The 19,205-nt window shown below is 41.6% G+C and overlaps 1 protein-coding gene across 3 annotated transcripts; it reads right to left on the reverse strand.

Annotated features, from left to right (window-relative positions):
- Nucleotides 1-152: 152 nt before the first annotated feature.
- LOC310785421 (phosphatidylinositol 4-phosphate 5-kinase type-1 alpha-like) lies at nucleotides 153-13,230 on the reverse strand. 3 transcript variants are annotated; one of them, XM_083646484.1, is made up of 16 exons: nucleotides 13,015-13,230; nucleotides 12,694-12,850; nucleotides 11,668-11,702; nucleotides 11,408-11,494; nucleotides 10,291-10,421; nucleotides 7,242-7,359; nucleotides 6,793-6,945; nucleotides 5,647-5,946; nucleotides 5,235-5,428; nucleotides 4,803-4,886; nucleotides 3,883-3,931; nucleotides 3,712-3,796; nucleotides 3,439-3,621; nucleotides 3,055-3,271; nucleotides 2,744-2,826; nucleotides 153-2,645 (listed from the first exon to the last, which is right to left on the reverse strand). In XM_083646484.1, exons 2-15 carry the CDS (start codon nucleotides 12,743-12,745, stop codon nucleotides 2,772-2,774), a joined length of 1,743 nt encoding a protein of 580 aa, XP_083502610.1. In that variant the 5' UTR covers nucleotides 12,746-12,850; nucleotides 13,015-13,230; the 3' UTR covers nucleotides 153-2,645; nucleotides 2,744-2,771. The 3 variants fall into 3 exon arrangements, with proteins under 3 accessions (XP_083502610.1, XP_083502609.1, XP_083502608.1); XM_083646483.1 differs by having other exon boundaries at nucleotides 12,694-12,862; XM_083646482.1 differs by having other exon boundaries at nucleotides 12,694-13,230.
- Nucleotides 13,231-19,205: the final 5,975 nt, after the last annotated feature.

Consider the following 19,205-nt stretch of genomic DNA (forward strand, 5'->3'; position numbering starts at 1 on the left):
GACAAAATAAATGTCATGGGTGAACAAAGCGAAATATGATTGGCTAGAATTTGGAACTGCAGGTAGGTAATAATCCAGTCAATTATATTATACAAAAACGAAAATAAAATGAAAACAAAGGATACAAAGTAAACATTTGTTTTTTTTTTCTTTAATAACTTCGAGTACAACTGTATAGCCCCAAAATAGTATGAGAGAGAAAAATGGGAAATCCATATCCTGTGAAAAGTCATTGCTGTGATTCCTATACAGATTTACATAGATTCATACAGTAAGACAAGTGAATAATAATGTAAGGCAGTGGACAGGCAAATATACAGGTATATTTTACAGATGTTATCCTAAACCAAAAAAGGCCCATCTTTATAGACAAAAGCCCATTACCATTTCCTGTTATTGCATACCATCACACTCTTTTCAGAAGAGGAATACATAATAAATAATAAAATTAATGACGAATAAATATGACTATTTACAGTACATACTTGGTTCATACTGTAGGCTGAGTGTTTCTTAGTTGTTTCAGAGTTCTACAATATAGCACATTTTCTCTTCAACATTGGGACAGCGCATTGTCTGGCAGTCTGATAGAAAACCAACAGTATAAAATAACATTTACATGACATATAAAAACGGCCAAATGATGCTGGTTTTGAAATGGTTAGTTCTGAATATTTGATCCAGACAGATTGGTGGATTAAACTCTGGTTTTCTCTCCTAATTTCCCCAATGGGAATAAAGTTTAATCTTATTTGTCAGAATCATAACAATCTATTGCACAGTCCATTAATTAATGCATACATGTGTGGTGCATAGGAAATTGTATTGCATAGTTAAACGACAAAGTGATTAAAATCCGTGATCTGACTCCAAAATATATACAGTATATACGGTATCTGCATTTTCACATATCAAATTCCATAATAACACTTATGCTAGTGAAAGTGACCCAATTATAAGAATATCCTAATTTAAACACTGCACAGTCCCTTTGCCTATAACCAACTGGAATGGCATTGAATTTTAAACCTAAAAACTCCACACCTACTTCTTACAGTTTGAGTGGTGGTAGTAGTTGTGGGCAGTGGTGGCCTAAAGGTTAAGAGAAACAAGCTTGTGACTGGAAGGACGTTGGTTCGATCCCCGCGACCGGCAGGATAGATCTGGGCGGGTAAAGTGACAGGCAGCACTTGTCCCTCCTTAGTCTCATGTGGTCAGACCCAACGTCTTACTGCGAGACTAACCCCTCCCTCAATACCGCACTTGAGCAAGGCCCTTAACCCCAACTGCCCCAGTGAGACTGTGGTTGTACTGGTCAGCTTCTAAGTATGAATGTGTGAGCGTGAGTAGGGCCCACAAAGAGATGGAAATCTCAATATGGTTACCATGGATAAATAAAGGTTTAAAAAAAGTAGTTTGTAGTTTGACTAGGCCATCACCATTTGTTGCTAATGAAAGAGAAGGCAACAGAATAAAGTTACGTAAACAGCTGACACCTTCCCTTGTGCTCCACTGGTCCAGTCTCCACAGTCATCTGACTATCAGTTCTTTGGTCATGCTCAACTACATGCCAGGATAAATCAGAGTTTCCCAGTCTAACACTAAGCCTGAAACTAGTAGCAGATCTTATAGTATATAAAAAATAAAAAATAAAATAACATCCACACAAAGCCACTGTCTGAGCTGAAGTTGAGAAATAACACTTAGGCTTCACAGTCTCTAAAAGGAGGAAGTACAGTGGCTCTCAGATCTGCAGATAAAAAAAAAAAATGAAAAAAAAATGAAAACCATTCTTAGAATATACTGTACATTCTTGTCTTTCCAGCATGGTTTGCATTCACAGTAAGCTCAGAAGGAGGAAAGCTTACTATGCCGGACTATTGTAAAATACAATTTCTCTGAAAACCAGAAACAAAACACCCCATTGCTTAAAAAGAAAAGTGGTCCCGATAGTGTAGTATTGTGTTACAGCACCAACTTTTGAATGCCAACAAAAACCATAAACGTAGCAGTAAGAGTACTGGATGATAGTACAGACAAGTGACATGGTACAACACGACTGACGCGACAGCCAAGGGTGAATGAGGATGATCGGCAGCGATCCGATTCACGCAACGACAACAAAAGGGAATCGAATCACAAGGAGGAGACCGTCTACAGTCGTCTCTGCAGAACTGGGCTAGAATGAAGGAGGCTTGTTCTCAGGTAAGGCAAAGTCCTCATGCTTCATAATTGTGCCTACTACTGTTGGATTGCTTAAGTACATCAGTACCAACAGCAGTCTTTGGATGTGCAGGTCCTGACAAGCATACCTCTGAGATGAATACCCACTGCATTAATGTACCCGCTTACCATTAGTCAACAAGTCGGAAAGCAAAGCCACCCACATACATGATGCTCATCTCACATTGGAATCCAGTCCAGTCCAGCACATTTAAAAATCAAAGTAGTCATTATCATCGGAGTTTGGAAGTATGTTCTCCGATTTTATTTCTCCCGTGCGTCTCTCAGCTACTGCACGTTTCTATTATTTAGTCTTCCATTTCTTTTACCCTGAATGGCACCCAGGCAGGTCCAGGCACATACCATCTTCCAGGTTTCTTTTCTCAATGTTGAGTCGATTTCTCCTTCCGTTATGTCTACACCTGGAAAAGCAAAGCAATGAAGGGGATTAGATCATCATTCTGCATGAAGATTAAAAAACAAAAATGTCCTGCCATAGCAATTCAAGTTAACAACTTACAGAACATTTGCTTGTATGAGGAACCAAGTCAGTGTGAGATTGCATCAGCTCTGATACTTTCTTCAAGAGGCTCACACTCAACTCTGAAAACACAGGGGAATTGTGAAAGGGACATGAACTACAGTAGCAGCATACAATGTGGAACACTTGTTTAGTATGCATGTGAAGGAATAATTTCCAAAACACCAAATCAAACATTTCGGAGAAGAAACATTACCCACTAAGTATCTATCTAAACCGAGCAGCCAGTCTTTAAATGTGTTATTATTATTTTTTAATAAAATGACTTCATTTGTGGTTTTCCCTCTTACCTCTTGGGGGTGCTGGACTCCTGGTCTGTGCTGGATGACCGGTGCCCTTCTACTCCCACTGACTTGTGAGTGTCAAGAGAAAGAGGAGATGTCTGATTGGTGGGAGGAAGCCCAGAGCTTCCAGACGAGGCGGAGAAAGTGGTTTCACCAGTGTTACCAGTGGCATCATTGTGCATTGAGGCCTTTGGGAGTAGGTCAGGGCGACCTGACTGCAGGGCTGAGTGGAAAGGAGGGAGGAAAAACGTGTAAATAACGTGTTTTGAACAAGGGGAACATCACATGCTGGTACATGCTTAAACGACGTAATCTGTCTCTGTACTAACAATCAACTCTGTTCCCAGCACGCAGTTTAAATCCTGCCCTTCTCCCATTTCCACTTCTTACCATTGTCACCCGCCGCATCGCTTTTGGACTCGGCGCTTCTGCTCTGTTGGACTACAGGCTGTTGGCTGCTGGTGCTGGTTTGGGTCATTAGAAACGGGCCAGAGCCTGCCGTGTTGCCCTTTCTCATGGCAGCGACGGCACCGTGGGCCGCCGCACGGCCCTTCTTAGACGGGGAGGTCTTCACTGGAGACGAGAGGAAACGAGTCCAGATTAAGAAGCCACAACTGATGTCATGCTTTCATGCCCATGCACACAGAATACATGAGTCCTTACGTGAGAGCTTCCTGAAGACCACTTGGCACATGAAATTCTTAAAGCGATCCGCATAGAAACCCGGTCTATGTACTGATACAGTATCCTGGAAGGAGAAGAGTAATTCCCAGGTTTACATGGATTTCTTTCCTGTTTATATACACAACAAAGACAAATGGAGGAACTACTTACCCCATCATGGACCAGAGCTTTCCAAGAGTGTTCAAGCATCTTTGAGAATCTGAAACACAAACCATGGAGGCTGGGTTACCTATGGAAATTACTTATAGGGGTCCAAGTATTTGGTTTCAGTAACTCATACATTGGCAGCAGAAACATTAAACACGTTCAATTTGCAGTTTTCACTATGGCTTTTACAGAACTAAGAGAAACAGAGATCCAATAGAGAGCCGCAGGGATGACGTTTTTTTGTAGACAGAACGCGGAAGTCCCGGACTTCCTGGTTCTTCACCGTTTCTGTCTATGGGATTTTTGAATGGGTTTTTGCCGCGATGCTTCAAATACGGTCTCTGGGCAATGCAAGATTAATCAAACGCGAACCAGAGTTCAGTCGGATAATCTTCACACATGAGGACCACTTTCACGAGTTTTGTAGCGTAAATGCGAGCCCTAGAAGTAAAAAGCTCGAGCTAAGCTAATCCAGAACTACACACTGTCGCATAGGCTTCCACGTCACGTCAGCACTCAACCTGGACTGTTGTTGATGTGTGCACTGATTACCCTGGGCTGAACCAGGTGAGGGAAAGAGAATTTCCGTGTTCGTCCTTTGAAGTGGTGACGTTATTGACGTATATATCCCCATCGACTCAACAGTGTAGTCTCATTTAGCCGTTTGCTAGCTAGCCGCCCTTTTAACGGCACGTAAAAGCTTCAAAACTCATAAAAGTGGTCCTCGTGTGTGAAGATGATATTACTAAACACTGGTTCGCGTTTGATTAAGCCAGCGTTGCCCAGAGAGATTATTAGAAGCATCGCGCCAAAAACCCATTCAAAACTCCCATAGGCGAAAACAGTGAAGAACCAGGACTGTTAGCATCGATGATTTCCGGACTCGTTCCTGCGGCTCTCTATGATGTGCAAGTATTGTTTACCTATAGGACTGCAGAATGTCAATGATGCCAATGTACACCAGCAGGCTCTCGCCTTTAGAGTCTTGTGCTGGGATTCCTCCCATTCTGCAGGGAAAATAGCAAAGGAAACAGACAAGTTTAGCACACTGGTATTTGTCTCATAATTGCAAATATATTTAAATCAAAAGAATGAACATCTAATTAAAACCCATACCCACTGTAACTATAAGTAATCGTATCACAGTTTGTCTAGGGTACTTGTCTCTTAGTGCCAGAGATATACTTCAGTGTTGGTCGTGCACGTCCTATCCAAATTAACTCTACGCGTACACACTCCAAACGGAGGCAGGATGCGCGAGGCAGAGACCATGCGCACACAAATGCGTCATTAAAAGCAAATATATCTCCAGCGTTACATGACCCTGCTACGGCCACAGAAATATTGCCACTCACTGGTCCTCTGTAGCGCCTGCCTCTCCCTGGATGGCCTCTATGGGGGTGCTGTACAAGGACTTCTGGCCTTGGGGCCTCCTTTGGTCCAGACCGCCTGCCACTGCCTCTTCGCTGGCCCGCTCTCGAGAGGCCTGGTGGACTTTGTGGATCCCCACCAGGAGGCTATAGTCCATAATCTTAAAGCTCTGCAACAGCTGAACGCAAAACAAAGTACGCAAACATTGTGGATAAAGAGTGAATGAAGAGCTCAGAGAAGACCGGTGAATTAGAGGGAAATGTCAGTGTTAACTTTTTTTTGCCATTACACTATGTGTGTTTAAGCCAATTCTCTTCTGAGAAAATCGACACTGATCTCTGGCTATCTTGTGTTTGTGGTGTCACCGTCACATTTAGATTCCTCTAAGGTTCTCACCAGGCAGTCCCTCTGTATGGTCTTGCTAAGAGCACTGAACTTGTCGGCCTCCAGCAGCAGACCTTCGGGCATGGCCTGCATGAAGTCCAGGTCCTTGTATGTGGGCACGGCCTTGTCCTTCTCCTTGGCCGAGGCTCGTCGCTTGTAGGTGGAGCCCTTCATATCGTACTTGAGGTGCATCGGCACAGCGCGAGGCAGAAGATTGTTCATGACTACAATGCGGATGTTCTTCCCCGCTGCCTGGACACAGTAGAGTCCATAAAACTTTGGCAATAAGGTGCGCTTGTTCTGGTTCAGGTTCTAGAGTAGAGAGACGAAGGAGGAAGGTCAGAAGAATTCTGGATAATTGTACAGAAAATGAAATGAGTGGTTGAGCAAAATAAGATAACGTATATAAAAATCACATACACTGTACGATCAAGGAAACACTAAATGTCGTCCCCCAATGATTCAGTCAGTAACAAAGATGTGTATTTGTTTTGTTCCCCCCCCCCCTAATTGTAGCGCCCCCTTGGGACAGTCGGTGTGATTTTAATGGCAGAAAACAAGGATGAGACACACGAGTTCCCCAATTTTTGACGAAATCCCATCAGTAGACGTTGGGTGCGAGACATACAAAAGTTTAATGTAGCACACACACACACATTGGACTAATCAACTAATCGGTGTAGCTTTGCTTGGATCTATTCTATTTGGAATATGTTATCACATGGGAAGGGTTTTTTAGATACATCTATTGAATAGATTCAATCACTTCCCCGGGCTTAATTAAAACATGATGGGGCCTATATGACGCCTGGTGCAAGGGCAAGAGTTGTCATTGCTAGTTTTTCTAGCACTCAAAATCTCGCCTTTTTCTTTTAATGACCACTGGGTCAGTACACGAAAGGACGTGTTTCAGTGACCCAGTTGTAATTAAAAGGAAAAAATATATATATTTTGAGTGCTAGAAACTAGCAATGACAAACAACGCTTGCCCTTGCCCCGGCCGGGCGTAAGATAGATCAGTGATGTCTGATGTCACATGTCACAGACAGATGAATGAACAAAAGAACAGACGGATACCGATCCATAGCTGCCCAATAATAGTTGTATCATGGGGGGGGGGGGGGTCACCATTTTGCACCTATAACCACTATATCTTACCATGAAATAACCAGGAAGTAATTTCTGCAAAAACTCCGCCTCTTTGTGCTGCACCGTCTTAATGATGTACTCATCATCACTGGAGACGTAGAAGACAGATCCACTGGCCCCAGAGTTTGACAGCTCAATTAGCGACTCGTTACACAGGGAGTACTGCAAGCAATTAAGATCACAGCGGCAAGTTTAGACATGCGATTACAAAAGCAAACCAGAGACTAGTATTACACACCATAGGCTTGCATAATTAAAAACAGGAAATATCAGTGTCAGCACTTCCTATGTAGTGCTTCGTAGTGCTTCTCACTTCCCTATTTTCATTCTTTTGACAGTTCCAGTCATCATCACTTTCTTCTTACTGTTCCCACGTCTTCAGAACAGTTTACTCTTCTACTGTCTGTCTTTCTTGGCATTAATTTCTTTTTACAATTCAGAATAAACAGAGGAAATACCAGGTAGTCACCGGGCTGGATACCATACATCTCCCGGAAGTAGCGAAAGGCCATTGGAGCGTAGGTCTTGAACCTGAAGTCTCCCCAGTGGTGACCTGGAGTCAGGTTACTGCCCTCACTGTCAGGAAAGCACAGAGAACAGACAGAGGAAAGGGACACATACACACATGAGGTGTTAGTCCTTTTTGGTGTAGTACAGGTCAAACATCCAGGCAGAGAACATTACACATCCTAATGATCATCTTTACAGCTGTTTACTGTATTATTACAGCTGATGTTTACTGTATTATTACAGATCTTTACCGTATTATTGGGTGGCCTCATGGCCTGTTGTATTTATGACATTGACTTTTAAATTTACTTTTGTACATGTGTATGTATTGAATTCTATGGCTTTTACCTTTTATTATGCTGTATTTTATTATTGTGTATAGATTTAGGACCTTCTGATTTTAATGTGAACTATGTGCGCACAAGCCTTCGTGCGTCCAGGGACGACGGATGCGAATTAGCTTTTAGCTACAATCTGACACTGCACATTTGCTGTGAACTGTCCTTGATTTAAATAAACAATAAAATGAAAATGAAAAAATTACAGCTGTTTAGTGTATTATTACAGCTGATGTTTACATGTATTACAGCCAGTGTTGGGGGTAACTCATTACAAAAGTAACATATTACATGTAATATATTACTTTTAGCAGTAACTCAGTAATATAACTTATTACTTATCCACCTTATTTTTGGCGGCCATTTTTGCCTAATCTGCTGATGGGTGCTTCTTCCGGTGTGATCCTCCCAGCCTTGTTGCTGACAGCTTGACACCCGTCTGGGCGAACGGAGCAAATCACTAATCAGGTCCAGCTTGGCAAAAATCTCGTCGATAAATATCCCTTTAAGAGCGCAGTGCATTCATGGGTAATCGCCTGCTGTGGCCAATATTAACCATTTTCGAGTAACACTGTTTCCATACGGATCACCGGCGTTAGTTTGTTGTTTATAACGTGGCTATATTCATAACGTTTTCTATCTCGGATACGTTATTTCGAATCGCACATAGGTTACGCCAAACCCCACATAGGTTACGCCTCGAATCCCACATAAGTTACGCTAAAACGCACATACTTTACGCCTCGAATCCCACATAGGTTACGCTAAAACCACCACCGCAAAGCGTGTGGGTTTCAGGACGAAACAGACTCGAGCCACTAACGTCATCTTAAGAGCACAATATTCCTGGAATGCAAGTTTAACTAAACAGTTACATGTCCTCTGCATTCTACATAAAATTAAGATATTACGGGTCGTTTTATTTTGTATGTTACATACTTATTGACCAAGTTATGTTCAATTCAGCCAGGGTACAAGAGACTGAGTGTAGGCAGCCATCTTTTCAAATCAAGTAGAATACATTAGGAAATGGCAAGCTGCAGCAATAGTCACGTTAAACCGGACCTTGTACGCACAATTATTTTTTACAGTGGGGCATTCAAAAATAAGGTGGATAGGATTTCAGTAATATTATACCAGTTACTTTGTCAAGTAACTCAAGTTACAAATTGAGTTACATTTTATTAAATCAAAGCACATATTGAAAAAAGATACAATCATTTCCTAATCAAACTGTTTGTTTTTATGCAAATAACCACTATAGATGACAATAACAAAGGAAAAGAATAACATTTAGAATTTTGGATTGTTTAAACTGACTTCAAGGCGGTTGAAATTATTTTTCGGGATGTTCTGGGGCAGCGATGTCATTCTGCTGCTGCTGTTGTTTTGGTGAAAGTAATGCAAAAGTAGTGTAATAAGTAATGAGTTACTCTACACAGAAAGTAATATTGTAAAGTAACGTATTACTTTCAAATGAAAGTAACTAGTAATATGTAGTATATTACATTTGGAAAGTAACTTGCCCAACACTGATTACAGCTGATGTTTATTGTATTATTACAGCTGATGTTTACTGTATTATTACCGCTGATGTTTACTGTATTATTACCGCTGATGTTTACTGTATTATTACAGATGTTTACTGTATTATTACAGCTGTTTACTGTATTATTACAGATGATGTTTACTGTATTATTACAGATGTTTACTGTATTATTACAGCTGTTTACTGTATTATTACAGCTGTTTACTGTATTATTACAGCTGGTGTTTACTGTATTATTACAGCTGGTGTTTACTGTATTATTACAGCTGATGTTTACTGTATTATTACCGCTGATGTTTACTGTATTATTACCGCTGATGTTTACTGTATTATTACAGATGTTTACTGTATTATTACAGCTGTTTACTGTATTATTACAGATGATGTTTACTGTATTATTACAGATGTTTACTGTATTATTACAGCTGTTTACTGTATTATTACAGCTGTTTACTGTATTATTACAGCTGGTGTTTACTGTATTATTACAGCTGGTGTTTACTGTATTATTACAGCTGATGTTTACTGTATTATTACCGCTGATGTTTACTGTATTATTACAGATGTTTACTGTATTATTACAGCTGGTGTTTACTGTATTATTACAGCTGATGTTTACTGTATTATTACAGATGTTTACTGTATTATTACAGCTGTTTACTGTATTATTACAGCTGTTTACTGTATTATTACAGCTGGTGTTTACTGTATTATTACAGCTGGTGTTTACTGTATTATTACAGCTGATGTTTACTGTATTATTACAGATGTTTACTGTATTATTACAGCTGTTTACTGTATTATTACAGCTGTTTACTGTATTATTACAGCTGGTGTTTACTGTATTCTTACAGCTGGTGTTTACTGTATTATTACAGCTGTTTACTGTATTATTACAGCTGATGTTTACTGTATTATTACAGCTGTTTACTATATTATTACAGATATTTACTGTATTACTGTATTATTACAGATGATGTTTACTGTATTATTACAGCTGATGCTTACTGTATTATTACTGCTGATGTTTACTGTATTATTACCGCTGGTGTTTACTGTATTATTACAGATGTTTACTGTATTATGTTTACTGCATTATTAACGACTCACCTGGGAAAGAAGATGCTTTCCACCACTTCAAAGTCCTGCATCAGTACGTCTCTCTCAGGTTTCTGGCTCAGGCTGCCCACAGTGTGGGTGATACCTAACTGGATGGCACCTTTCAGGGCTGAAGAGGTTGTCTTGAGGAGAGAGGGAGATCAGAGAGACGAAAATAACCATGGTATCCCTCAGTGAGGGGAGGAAAACAACGATGGTATCCCTCAGTGAGGGGAGGAAAATAACCATGGTATCCCCCAGTGAGGGGAGGGATGAAAATGAGGACAAAATACCACAGTATGAAAATATTTACATATATTTGCAATGAACAGGGTGAAGCACTATCCAGTTTGTCCTTGGTAGACAAGTCAATAAGGTTCAACTGCAACACAGGCTTGAAGCTTTTTGAGGCAGGGACATTTGGTAACATACGTGTCAAAATGATTACATTTCATTTGAATTATGTTGCATTTGAAGATGAATTAAAATAAATTAACATCCAGCACCCGATGCTATACACAAAATAGCATTGAAAAGGGCTAGGGTGACGCACTTAAATATATATACAGTATATTCTTGGCAGGTGATTTCTGTAGCTTACGAGTCCATGGCAGCTGAGCCAAGAAGTTAATTTCGGACACTGGCACTACAGCTCCAACCGTCTTGAATGAGCAATCGCAATACGTTTTATCACAGGACTGATTGTTTATAAGCATCTTTGAGTTCTTGAAAAGCGCTATATAAGTGCAATTAATTATTATTACTATTACTAATATTATTATTATTATTATAGTAGTTAATATGGCCATGCTCAGCACAAAGGTATGTGGCATTAAATCTTTAAACTTGGAGTGCTGTCCTTTTCGTTTTGTGAATTAGACTTTGTTTTTGGGGATCCAGCACCCAGTATATATAGCCTGCTACAAAGTCAGGAGTTGAGCGTGCTTTCTTTGATTTTCCATGCTCAGCACAAACACATCAAAAAAGTTAATTGTCAAGGCAGGGGGCGGGGATGATTTCAGAGTTTGCACTGGACAGTTTTCCCTATGGGCCTTCAACAAAATAGACATTTTTCATAAGCTTAAGATGAGTGTAAATGTGTTTCATTTGATGATGAGTGATCTCCCACCTTCTTGTATGTTGTCTCCCCAGTGGGATCCATTCCACGATGGCCAATCGTTTTTTTCATGTTCTGAGCTGCACTAGTGCCTAGACCCTGTCAGCACAAGTACAGCAGGAAAGAGAATGACATGGAAATATGACTCATCAAATGTGTACAGCGAAAAGTGATATTGTCACAGCACAAAGAGGAAGGAACTGGAAGTGTACTTCCTAACGAACACAGAAGTATATTGCACAAATCCTCCAAGCAATTTTGCCGTTTCTCACCTCTGAAGAATCAATTTTCCGAGCCCCGGATGAATCTGTAAAATAATGAGAAGGGGGAAGGAAACACATACAGGTTATACGGGATGGAAATATACTGGAAGGTAGAGTCTCTTCATCAAACAAATGCAAATAACGCAGTGCATGTGTTAATATCAGCTGAGACAGAGGACAAAAACAACTTCTGAAGAGACAGCTTCTGTCATTCGCTCATGTTGGTCTTTCATACAAGCATGCGGACACACCTCATCCAGTACCGTGAGAAGACAGTCTCCTCCAGAACTGACTCTGCAGGTCTTTGTGGCAGCATGGGAGGGGTTAGATAAGCATGCTATTACTATCAGAGCAAGTTCATATAAGGCCAATGAGTCTCCTAATTGGGACTCACTGAGGCTGGTGATGCAAAGTAGGTTAGCCTATGTAGGATGTTTTGCTAAAATTAGCTAATATGCCTGTCTCATACTGTGTCCGCCGGCTGCTTCCTTGTGTTTGTCTTACTTGACTCTGTTCTATGTTTGTTTGTGGATCAGTTCAATCTAGTTAGGCTCTTTCTCTGTCAAGTCAGTTGAGACCAGTGATTCTCAAAGTGGGGTCCCCAGCAAAAAGGGCAACAATTTACTTTCACTATAATTCAATCCACAAGTAACACAATAACAGAATGTGTAATGGGTATTTTTGTAATAGGTTTCATACAATTACTGTAATAAAACATGTAAAAGCAAAAATCACACAGAGGGGGGACCCTGGCCTGGAACAAAAACTTCAAATGGGGGTCCATGGTCTAAATTTACCTCAGTTTAGGGGTCCTTGACATGAAAAAGTCTGAGAACCACTGCTATAAACAAACTAACTTACAACTATTAGTGAGCCCAGAAAGCCCAGAGCCAATATGTTCATTCTTGGCTTACAAGAATGAAGTTCCCTTTCTTTATCAGTTAGAGATAGCGTGTGATGGTGATAACGAGCTTGAACTTTTCAGTGTACTTTCATACGAGTGTACTGTCGTGCATTGGTGCGTTGTTTACTTACTGCCAGTGGTGCCTGGCTGAGGCCCTGGCGGCTCTGCTGCGGCTGTGGCCATCCCGAAGCTCCAGTCAGACGGCTTTAATGATGGGGGTCTGCCCGGGGCCTGGCAGGCCGACTCCTGGACATCAAACTCAACGTTTCCTGGTGTGAGCAACAAAAGCTACCGGACGACCTGTGTCAACAAAAAGCGGCGTACAAACAGCAAACAGTCTAGTCGATATATTTCATGCTAACGTTATATTGACAACAGCCACGTTGGCTGGCTGATGCTAACTTAGCTAGTTTAGCAGCGTGACAACACAACCAAACAACCAGTGCACTCACTAGCAGGGCGTCTTCTCACATTGTTGATTATGTTGTGATGGTAGTTGGACAGTTTCAGTTTCCCTCGGTGTTGCACCCCGGCGGCATTCAGGGCAAGTTAAACTCCAGGGCCAACAAAGTGAACAAACAAAACATTTCTTTCTTTCTTCTCTTCTCTTCTGTTGGTCTCTGCTGAAACAAACAGGGAAGTGCAGAGCGGAAGCAGCTGGAGGGAGAGTCTCATCCTCGTCCCGCAGCTGGTGGTGCTTCACCGCAGCTTACTGTAAAGAAGACCCTCACCCTTGGACTGTAATATGTATTCATTTGAATATCACAGAACCTAGCGTTGAGTTGTTTGCAAACAGCCTGTAGATGTGATTTTAGTAGTTGGCCACATTGCCATCACCAACACACTTTATCCCAGTAAACCAAATCTCGCCAGTGGCCGCCCCACACACACACACACACACAGTGCCACCACACACCCAAGTTTGGAAACAAACAGTGACCTCTGCTGGAGACATTTTTGATTACATGTGTGCAGAACTGAAGAGTGAAAAATAAAGACACGTCGTGACATAATTATTTTCTCCCCAACATCTTTATTTTTCTTACAAAGAATATGAAGTTTGAAAACTGCCACGTCAAGTTATACACTGTGGGTAAAACTGGGGTTGTAAAATGAACGTTGCAAACAAAGTGTGATTAAAACTGTTATGTGTAAAGCTGAAGTTGTCTAGCCCAGTGGTTTTCAAAAGGGGGACGGGGCCCCCTGAGAGGCACTAGGGGGGCCTCAGCAAATTAATGGCATTCCTTAAAAACACCCTCATTAATGTTTGCTTGGACCTGTGTTACTTCCTGCCTTTTAGACACAAAATGGCTGCTAGTGAAAAAGGCCCATGAGTGCATCGGCCCATGCACCCAATCAGCATAACGACCCCAACACCAGGGTCCTGAAAGACAGGGCCAGGAGAGTAGGAGGGTCATCACACTTTTAGATATTTTATTACAGAAAGTGTATGAAACCCATGGCCAAAATAGTAATACATTCTGTATGTATGGTTGGAATTCTAGTGAAAATTAATTCTTGTCCTTTTTGCTGGGGACAAGGGACCATCAAGGACCTCTGGGGGTCCCCGGACCCCACTTTGAGAACCACTGGTATATAGCCTATATAAAGATAGCCTATATAAAAAAAAATGTTATTTCCCTTCCACAGCATAACGTTCCAGACCAGCATCTCTGTCCTCTTCAGAAAGACCCAGGGCAAAGACCTACAGGTACAATTGATAGCATCATTAGTTCATCAATATCTTCTACTTTTTATAGGTTTATTTGTCTCTTTGTCTAAACAGAGGCTCTGGACACATTACTGTAACTCCCCTAGAGTTAGCAAAAGTATCATTTTCATCTGCACAATTCTATAGGCTACATTACTTCTTCCTTATCACCTTTAGCAAGCATCTGGGTTGAAGATAAATCCTGGCCCCTGAAGCACCGGAGGGGCTGTGTAGCCTGGTCTTGGGTCATATAAGGGGTTTGGCAGCTCACTGTTGAAGCATGTCCATCGCACCGCTCCCTTCTCTGCACAGCACTCGTACGCCACAGTCATGGTAGAATATTCCTCCACACAGAACTGGGAAAGGGCTTGTACCCACTGCAAGAGAAAGATGCAAAACACAAAGTCAGAGAGCTGGATTCTCTCTCTCTCTCCACCTCCCTCTCTCTCTCGCTCTCTCACACACACACTCACAGCTTGCTGGGTGCAGCAGAGGATGCTGTTGCTCTGTGCAGTTTGTCCAGCGCAGCACACACTGTACCACGACTCCATGCGGTTGATGGCGTCTCCGCGGCGTCTCCAGTGACTGACGCCCGAGGCGGGGAAGAAGCTGTCAGGGTATCTGGGACGAGCCAGGCCATGCTGGCAGAGGGCAGCGAGATTGTCCGGCGTGGGACAGGCAGGGGGGAACGGGACATCAGGCTCATTCAGAGAGTTCCTTTTGGTCTCTGAGAAAATAGAACGTCACAAAAAAGGGCAAGTGCATTAATATAAGAAGACCCTGTAGGAACACAACTGAATAGTGACAGTTTGAAGAAGAGTAGATATAATTGTTCAAAGAAGACATCAAAACATAGGACATAATACCTGCCAATTTGGCTCCATCAACAGTCAGCAGTGCAAGTATCCATAAGCCCGTGATGCCTCTGAGGAAAATCATAGCTGTGTTATGATGTGGTTTGAATTGGAATAAAAAAAAAGACAGGTTTCTCTCCAACCAGTTCATCACATTATACTTTGACTGAATCCTCACCCTGCTTATATTGAACGGGGCTAGGGGAGTGAGTCTGTGGGCGTGCAATGCTTGGAAGTGAGGGGGGGGGGGGGGTCCAGAGGTGGAAGGGGTGCATGTGTGTGTGTGTGTGTGTGTGTGTGTGTGTGTGTGGGGGGGGGGGGGGGGGGGGGGAGGGGGGGTGGGCATGATGTTAGGAACTGTCAAGATCAACAGAAAGTGGATCTGTCCTTTAGTGAAATCCACTTATGTATGTAGGCAAGTTGCTCCTGCCCCAAGGTCAGCCTGCCAGTCCTTTGGAATGTCCAATCTACACATACAAAACAAACACGAATAAGCTATATGACAAATGTACAATTTAATAGAAAATGCAATTAAAGGACATTTTGTAAAATAATAATAATAATCATCATCTTCAAGTGAGTCAGAAAAACTTTGCTGATTGGATAAAACGGAGAGAGAAACATGGCAAAGAATGTTGTGTTTAGCAAAGCACCCCGCTCTCCTTCCCGAAACTCACCACAGCTGATACTCCCTCCATCCTTGTTTCCAAAACCTTGTCTGAGTTGGCCTGTTGTTATCTAAGGATGGTTTGCACTCACCAGAAATACTCAACATCTCCTCTCACATATTTCTGGTGTTTTGACTTTGCCGCATGCACATGCAATGAAGGGATGCTCTCACTGAAACGCAGTCAAATCCTCTAATCAGTTTGAGTCCTTTTCCACCTCCTCAAATTCAAACAATTGTCTCACAATTATTTTTGCTGTCTGTATTGTACGGCCAGAGAGGTGCTGATTGATTGAGGAACATAGTCATCTGTGTTAACGATACAATATTCATTCATCTCAATAATAACAATAACTGTCCATCAGTCTTTGATTTGTGTTTTTGTGGTTCAGGTTGTTATTGGGGTGTGACTCGCGATAGGACTATTCACCACCCTTCAATTTAACAATGTTATCACCCATACGATCTGCAACCGCCAAACAATGACTCAAGCTGGATTTGTTCCCCTATCATAGGTAAGGTAAGGTAAAGTTTATTTCATATGGACAGATACACAGTGTTAAGTGTTTATAGCGGAACGCTAATTTTCAACAGCTGTCCATCATCTCGGAGACTTTCTGCTATAACCAAATTAAAACCTTAAACACCATAGAAAGCCTCCCCCCCCCTTTTTTTTCTTTTTTACTTATCTTGAAATAGCCATCAAGTCTGACCCCTACATGTAAATGTATTATATTTGGATGGGAATGCTGATTCCACAGCTATACTTAAGTAAAGTAAAAGAAATCACCAAAAATATGAATAAACCACATACCTAAGTCTATGACACTATATTAATGGCACTTCTTTTACATTTTGAACATAAACATCACATTTAAATGAAACTTTTTGAAAAGGTGTCACACTCCACATTGAGCTGAGCCTGGCATTATTACTCACTGCAAAGAAAATGGTAAAAAGTTTGCACACTGCAAAGGGGCTCCAGAAGGGCAGGGTGCTGCCCGAAACGACGTTACCACACGGTGTTGCAATAAAAAACCTAACTGGAGCCCTTTGCCGTGTGCAAACTTTTTACCATTTTCTTCTGCACCTGCCCTACTAGGCTGGGATGTGCGTGTCTCCCTTCTACCTTTGGATTATTACTCACTGACCTCGCCTTCCACCCGAGTGAGTTTTTTTTATCTTTTTTGACTGTGCTCGCTACCGGTGACTTTCAATTACACAACTCCCCCACATTTATCAAAGATTGCCAACATCCAAAGACACATGTGCCATGTGAATAGGTGGAACATGAGCTGGCATCCATCATGGCAGGCGTGACACCTGTTCCCTGATTGGCTTCTGCTTCATCACCAAAGCCAAATAAAAGGCCATCGATCTACAAGCCCTTGATCCAGATTCCTGGGTTTCTGGTTCAGGTAAGGCTCATTCGAATTCTACATCTTTCAGTCGTTTTGCTTTTGCTTGGAAGATTGATATCCCGAACAGATCTCCAAAAATGTCTTTGAATGGCAGATCGGACTGATATAGCTTGGGTGCATAACCTTTATTTCAATTAATTGCAGCTTTGGGGCCAGTTTGTACACATCATGTAACGCTAACTTAAAGATATCACCGCATTTCTTAGACTCACAGCACAGAACAGGTTCGGGTCCCTAGTTAGCTGACGTAGATATAGTAGGCTATACAGTAGGCTGTTTCCCAATATTTCAAGAACTCTAAGAGTTAGACAAAGAATACAAGCTGTTTATTGGTCTCCGAGACTAGTACGAAATATTCTTCTGTGTTTTCCAAATGACCAATGTGTGTGTGTGTGTGTGTGTGTGTGTGTGTGTGTGTGTGTGTGTGTGTGTGTGTGTGTGTGTGTGTGTGTGTGTGTGTGTGTGTGTGTGTGTGTGTGTGTGTGTGTGTGTGTGTGTGTGTGTGTGGTTGTTTTAATTAATATTGGCAATATGTTTTCATTGATTTTTAGGTGTAAAAATGAAAGGCCTAACGCACTGTTTTGCAGTGTTACTACTTGCCGGTAAGTCACAATAGGATTTGAAGCTTTTGTGTTTTGCTGACAAAGATATATAATTGCATAATAGACAAAGCAACTAATGATAATCAAGTCCTGAATAACAAGAGCCTTGCACTTCATCAATACTGCAAAAGTCAGAGCGGCCACTCCCTCCTCAGCATGTAAGGAGACAGTTTGGTGCTGTACTGCTCAATGCTTTGATTGGATGCTGACTGGGAGCCACCCATGCTAAAAATGAATGCACTCATGGTATAATAAGGCACTTTGCATAAAAGCATCCAAAGTTATATTACTATGTTACAATTTTCAAAAGGCTACACTTTCACGTTAAAGGAACAGCTCACCCTAAAATCCAAAATACATAATATTCCCTCTCACCTGTAGTCAGTGTAGGAATTTAGCCAGGGGCAAGGGCAAAAATGTCCCCAAGAAATCTCAGAATGCCCCTAAAAACCATGATCCAGAGGCAGAAATTGCCCCCAAGATTTTTTTTGACCCCAAGAAATGTTGCCCCTAAAATATTGTTTTAATTTCCTACACTGCCTGTAGTGCTATTTATCCATCTATATCGTTTTGTGTTAGTTGCCTGAGTTTTGGAGATATGGGCCGCAGAGTTTCTGCCTTCTCTTCAATACAATGGAACTGGATGGCACTCGGCTTGTGGTGCTCAAAGGGCCAAAGAAATACATTAGAAAAACTCAACAGCAACGTCTCTTTCCAGAAATCATGACCCCGTTACTCAAGATAATCCACAGACCTCGTTATGAGCAGTTTCATGGAGGAACTATTTTCTTTTGACCGAATGTTAGAGAATGAAATTCCACAGCCAAAAGGTAAACAGTGAACCACTTGAAGGAAACCAGTTGAATTTAAATGATGGAGCCAGGAGTCAGAAGAAGTCGTCTGATATTATGTATTTGACATAGATCTTGGCCAAGAGATGCACTCTTGTATATTCACGGATGGATACACAGGCTTACATACATTGAACAGAAAGTCAATGGGACACACATCAGATTACATCAGTCTTGACGCACACTTGAAGGCTACTCTGTAGACTCAACCTATCTGTTATTCTGGCCCTGTCGAGGGCACCGTGGCACGGTGACAGGGCACAGTGTGAGATAGAGAGGAGCTGCAAATGTAAGGTACAAGTTATCTAAATATGTCTGTCTGTGTATGTACACAGGTTATCCAAATGTGATGTCTATCTGTGTATGTACACAGGTCATCTAAATATGAAGTCTGTCTGTGTCATAACTATATGTAACTAAAATGGAAATGTATATGAATATATTAATAACTAGTGATTGTCCAAATAAAGGCTAATGTGATGTAAATTTTCTCTATCATCGAACTACAGCCGCTAGCTGCTAGCTAGTTCCTACATG

The sequence above is a fragment of the Poromitra crassiceps genome (assembly GCF_964638095.1).
Source record: "Poromitra crassiceps genome assembly, chromosome: 11".
NCBI classification, from domain to species: domain Eukaryota; kingdom Metazoa; phylum Chordata; class Actinopteri; order Beryciformes; family Melamphaidae; genus Poromitra; species Poromitra crassiceps.

Coding starts and splice junctions, on each gene's coding strand:
- LOC310785421 (XM_083646484.1), bottom strand. CDS start 12,745: ATGGCCACAGCCGCAGCAGAGCCGCCAGGGCCTCAGCCAGGCACCACT. Junction 11,495..11,667: donor GGAAAATTGATTCTTCAGAG/GTGAGAAACGGC, acceptor TTGTGCTGACAG/GGTCTAGGCACTAGTGCAGC. Junction 10,422..11,407: donor GGGAGACAACATACAAGAAG/GTGGGAGATCAC, acceptor TCTCTCCTCAAG/ACAACCTCTTCAGCCCTGAA.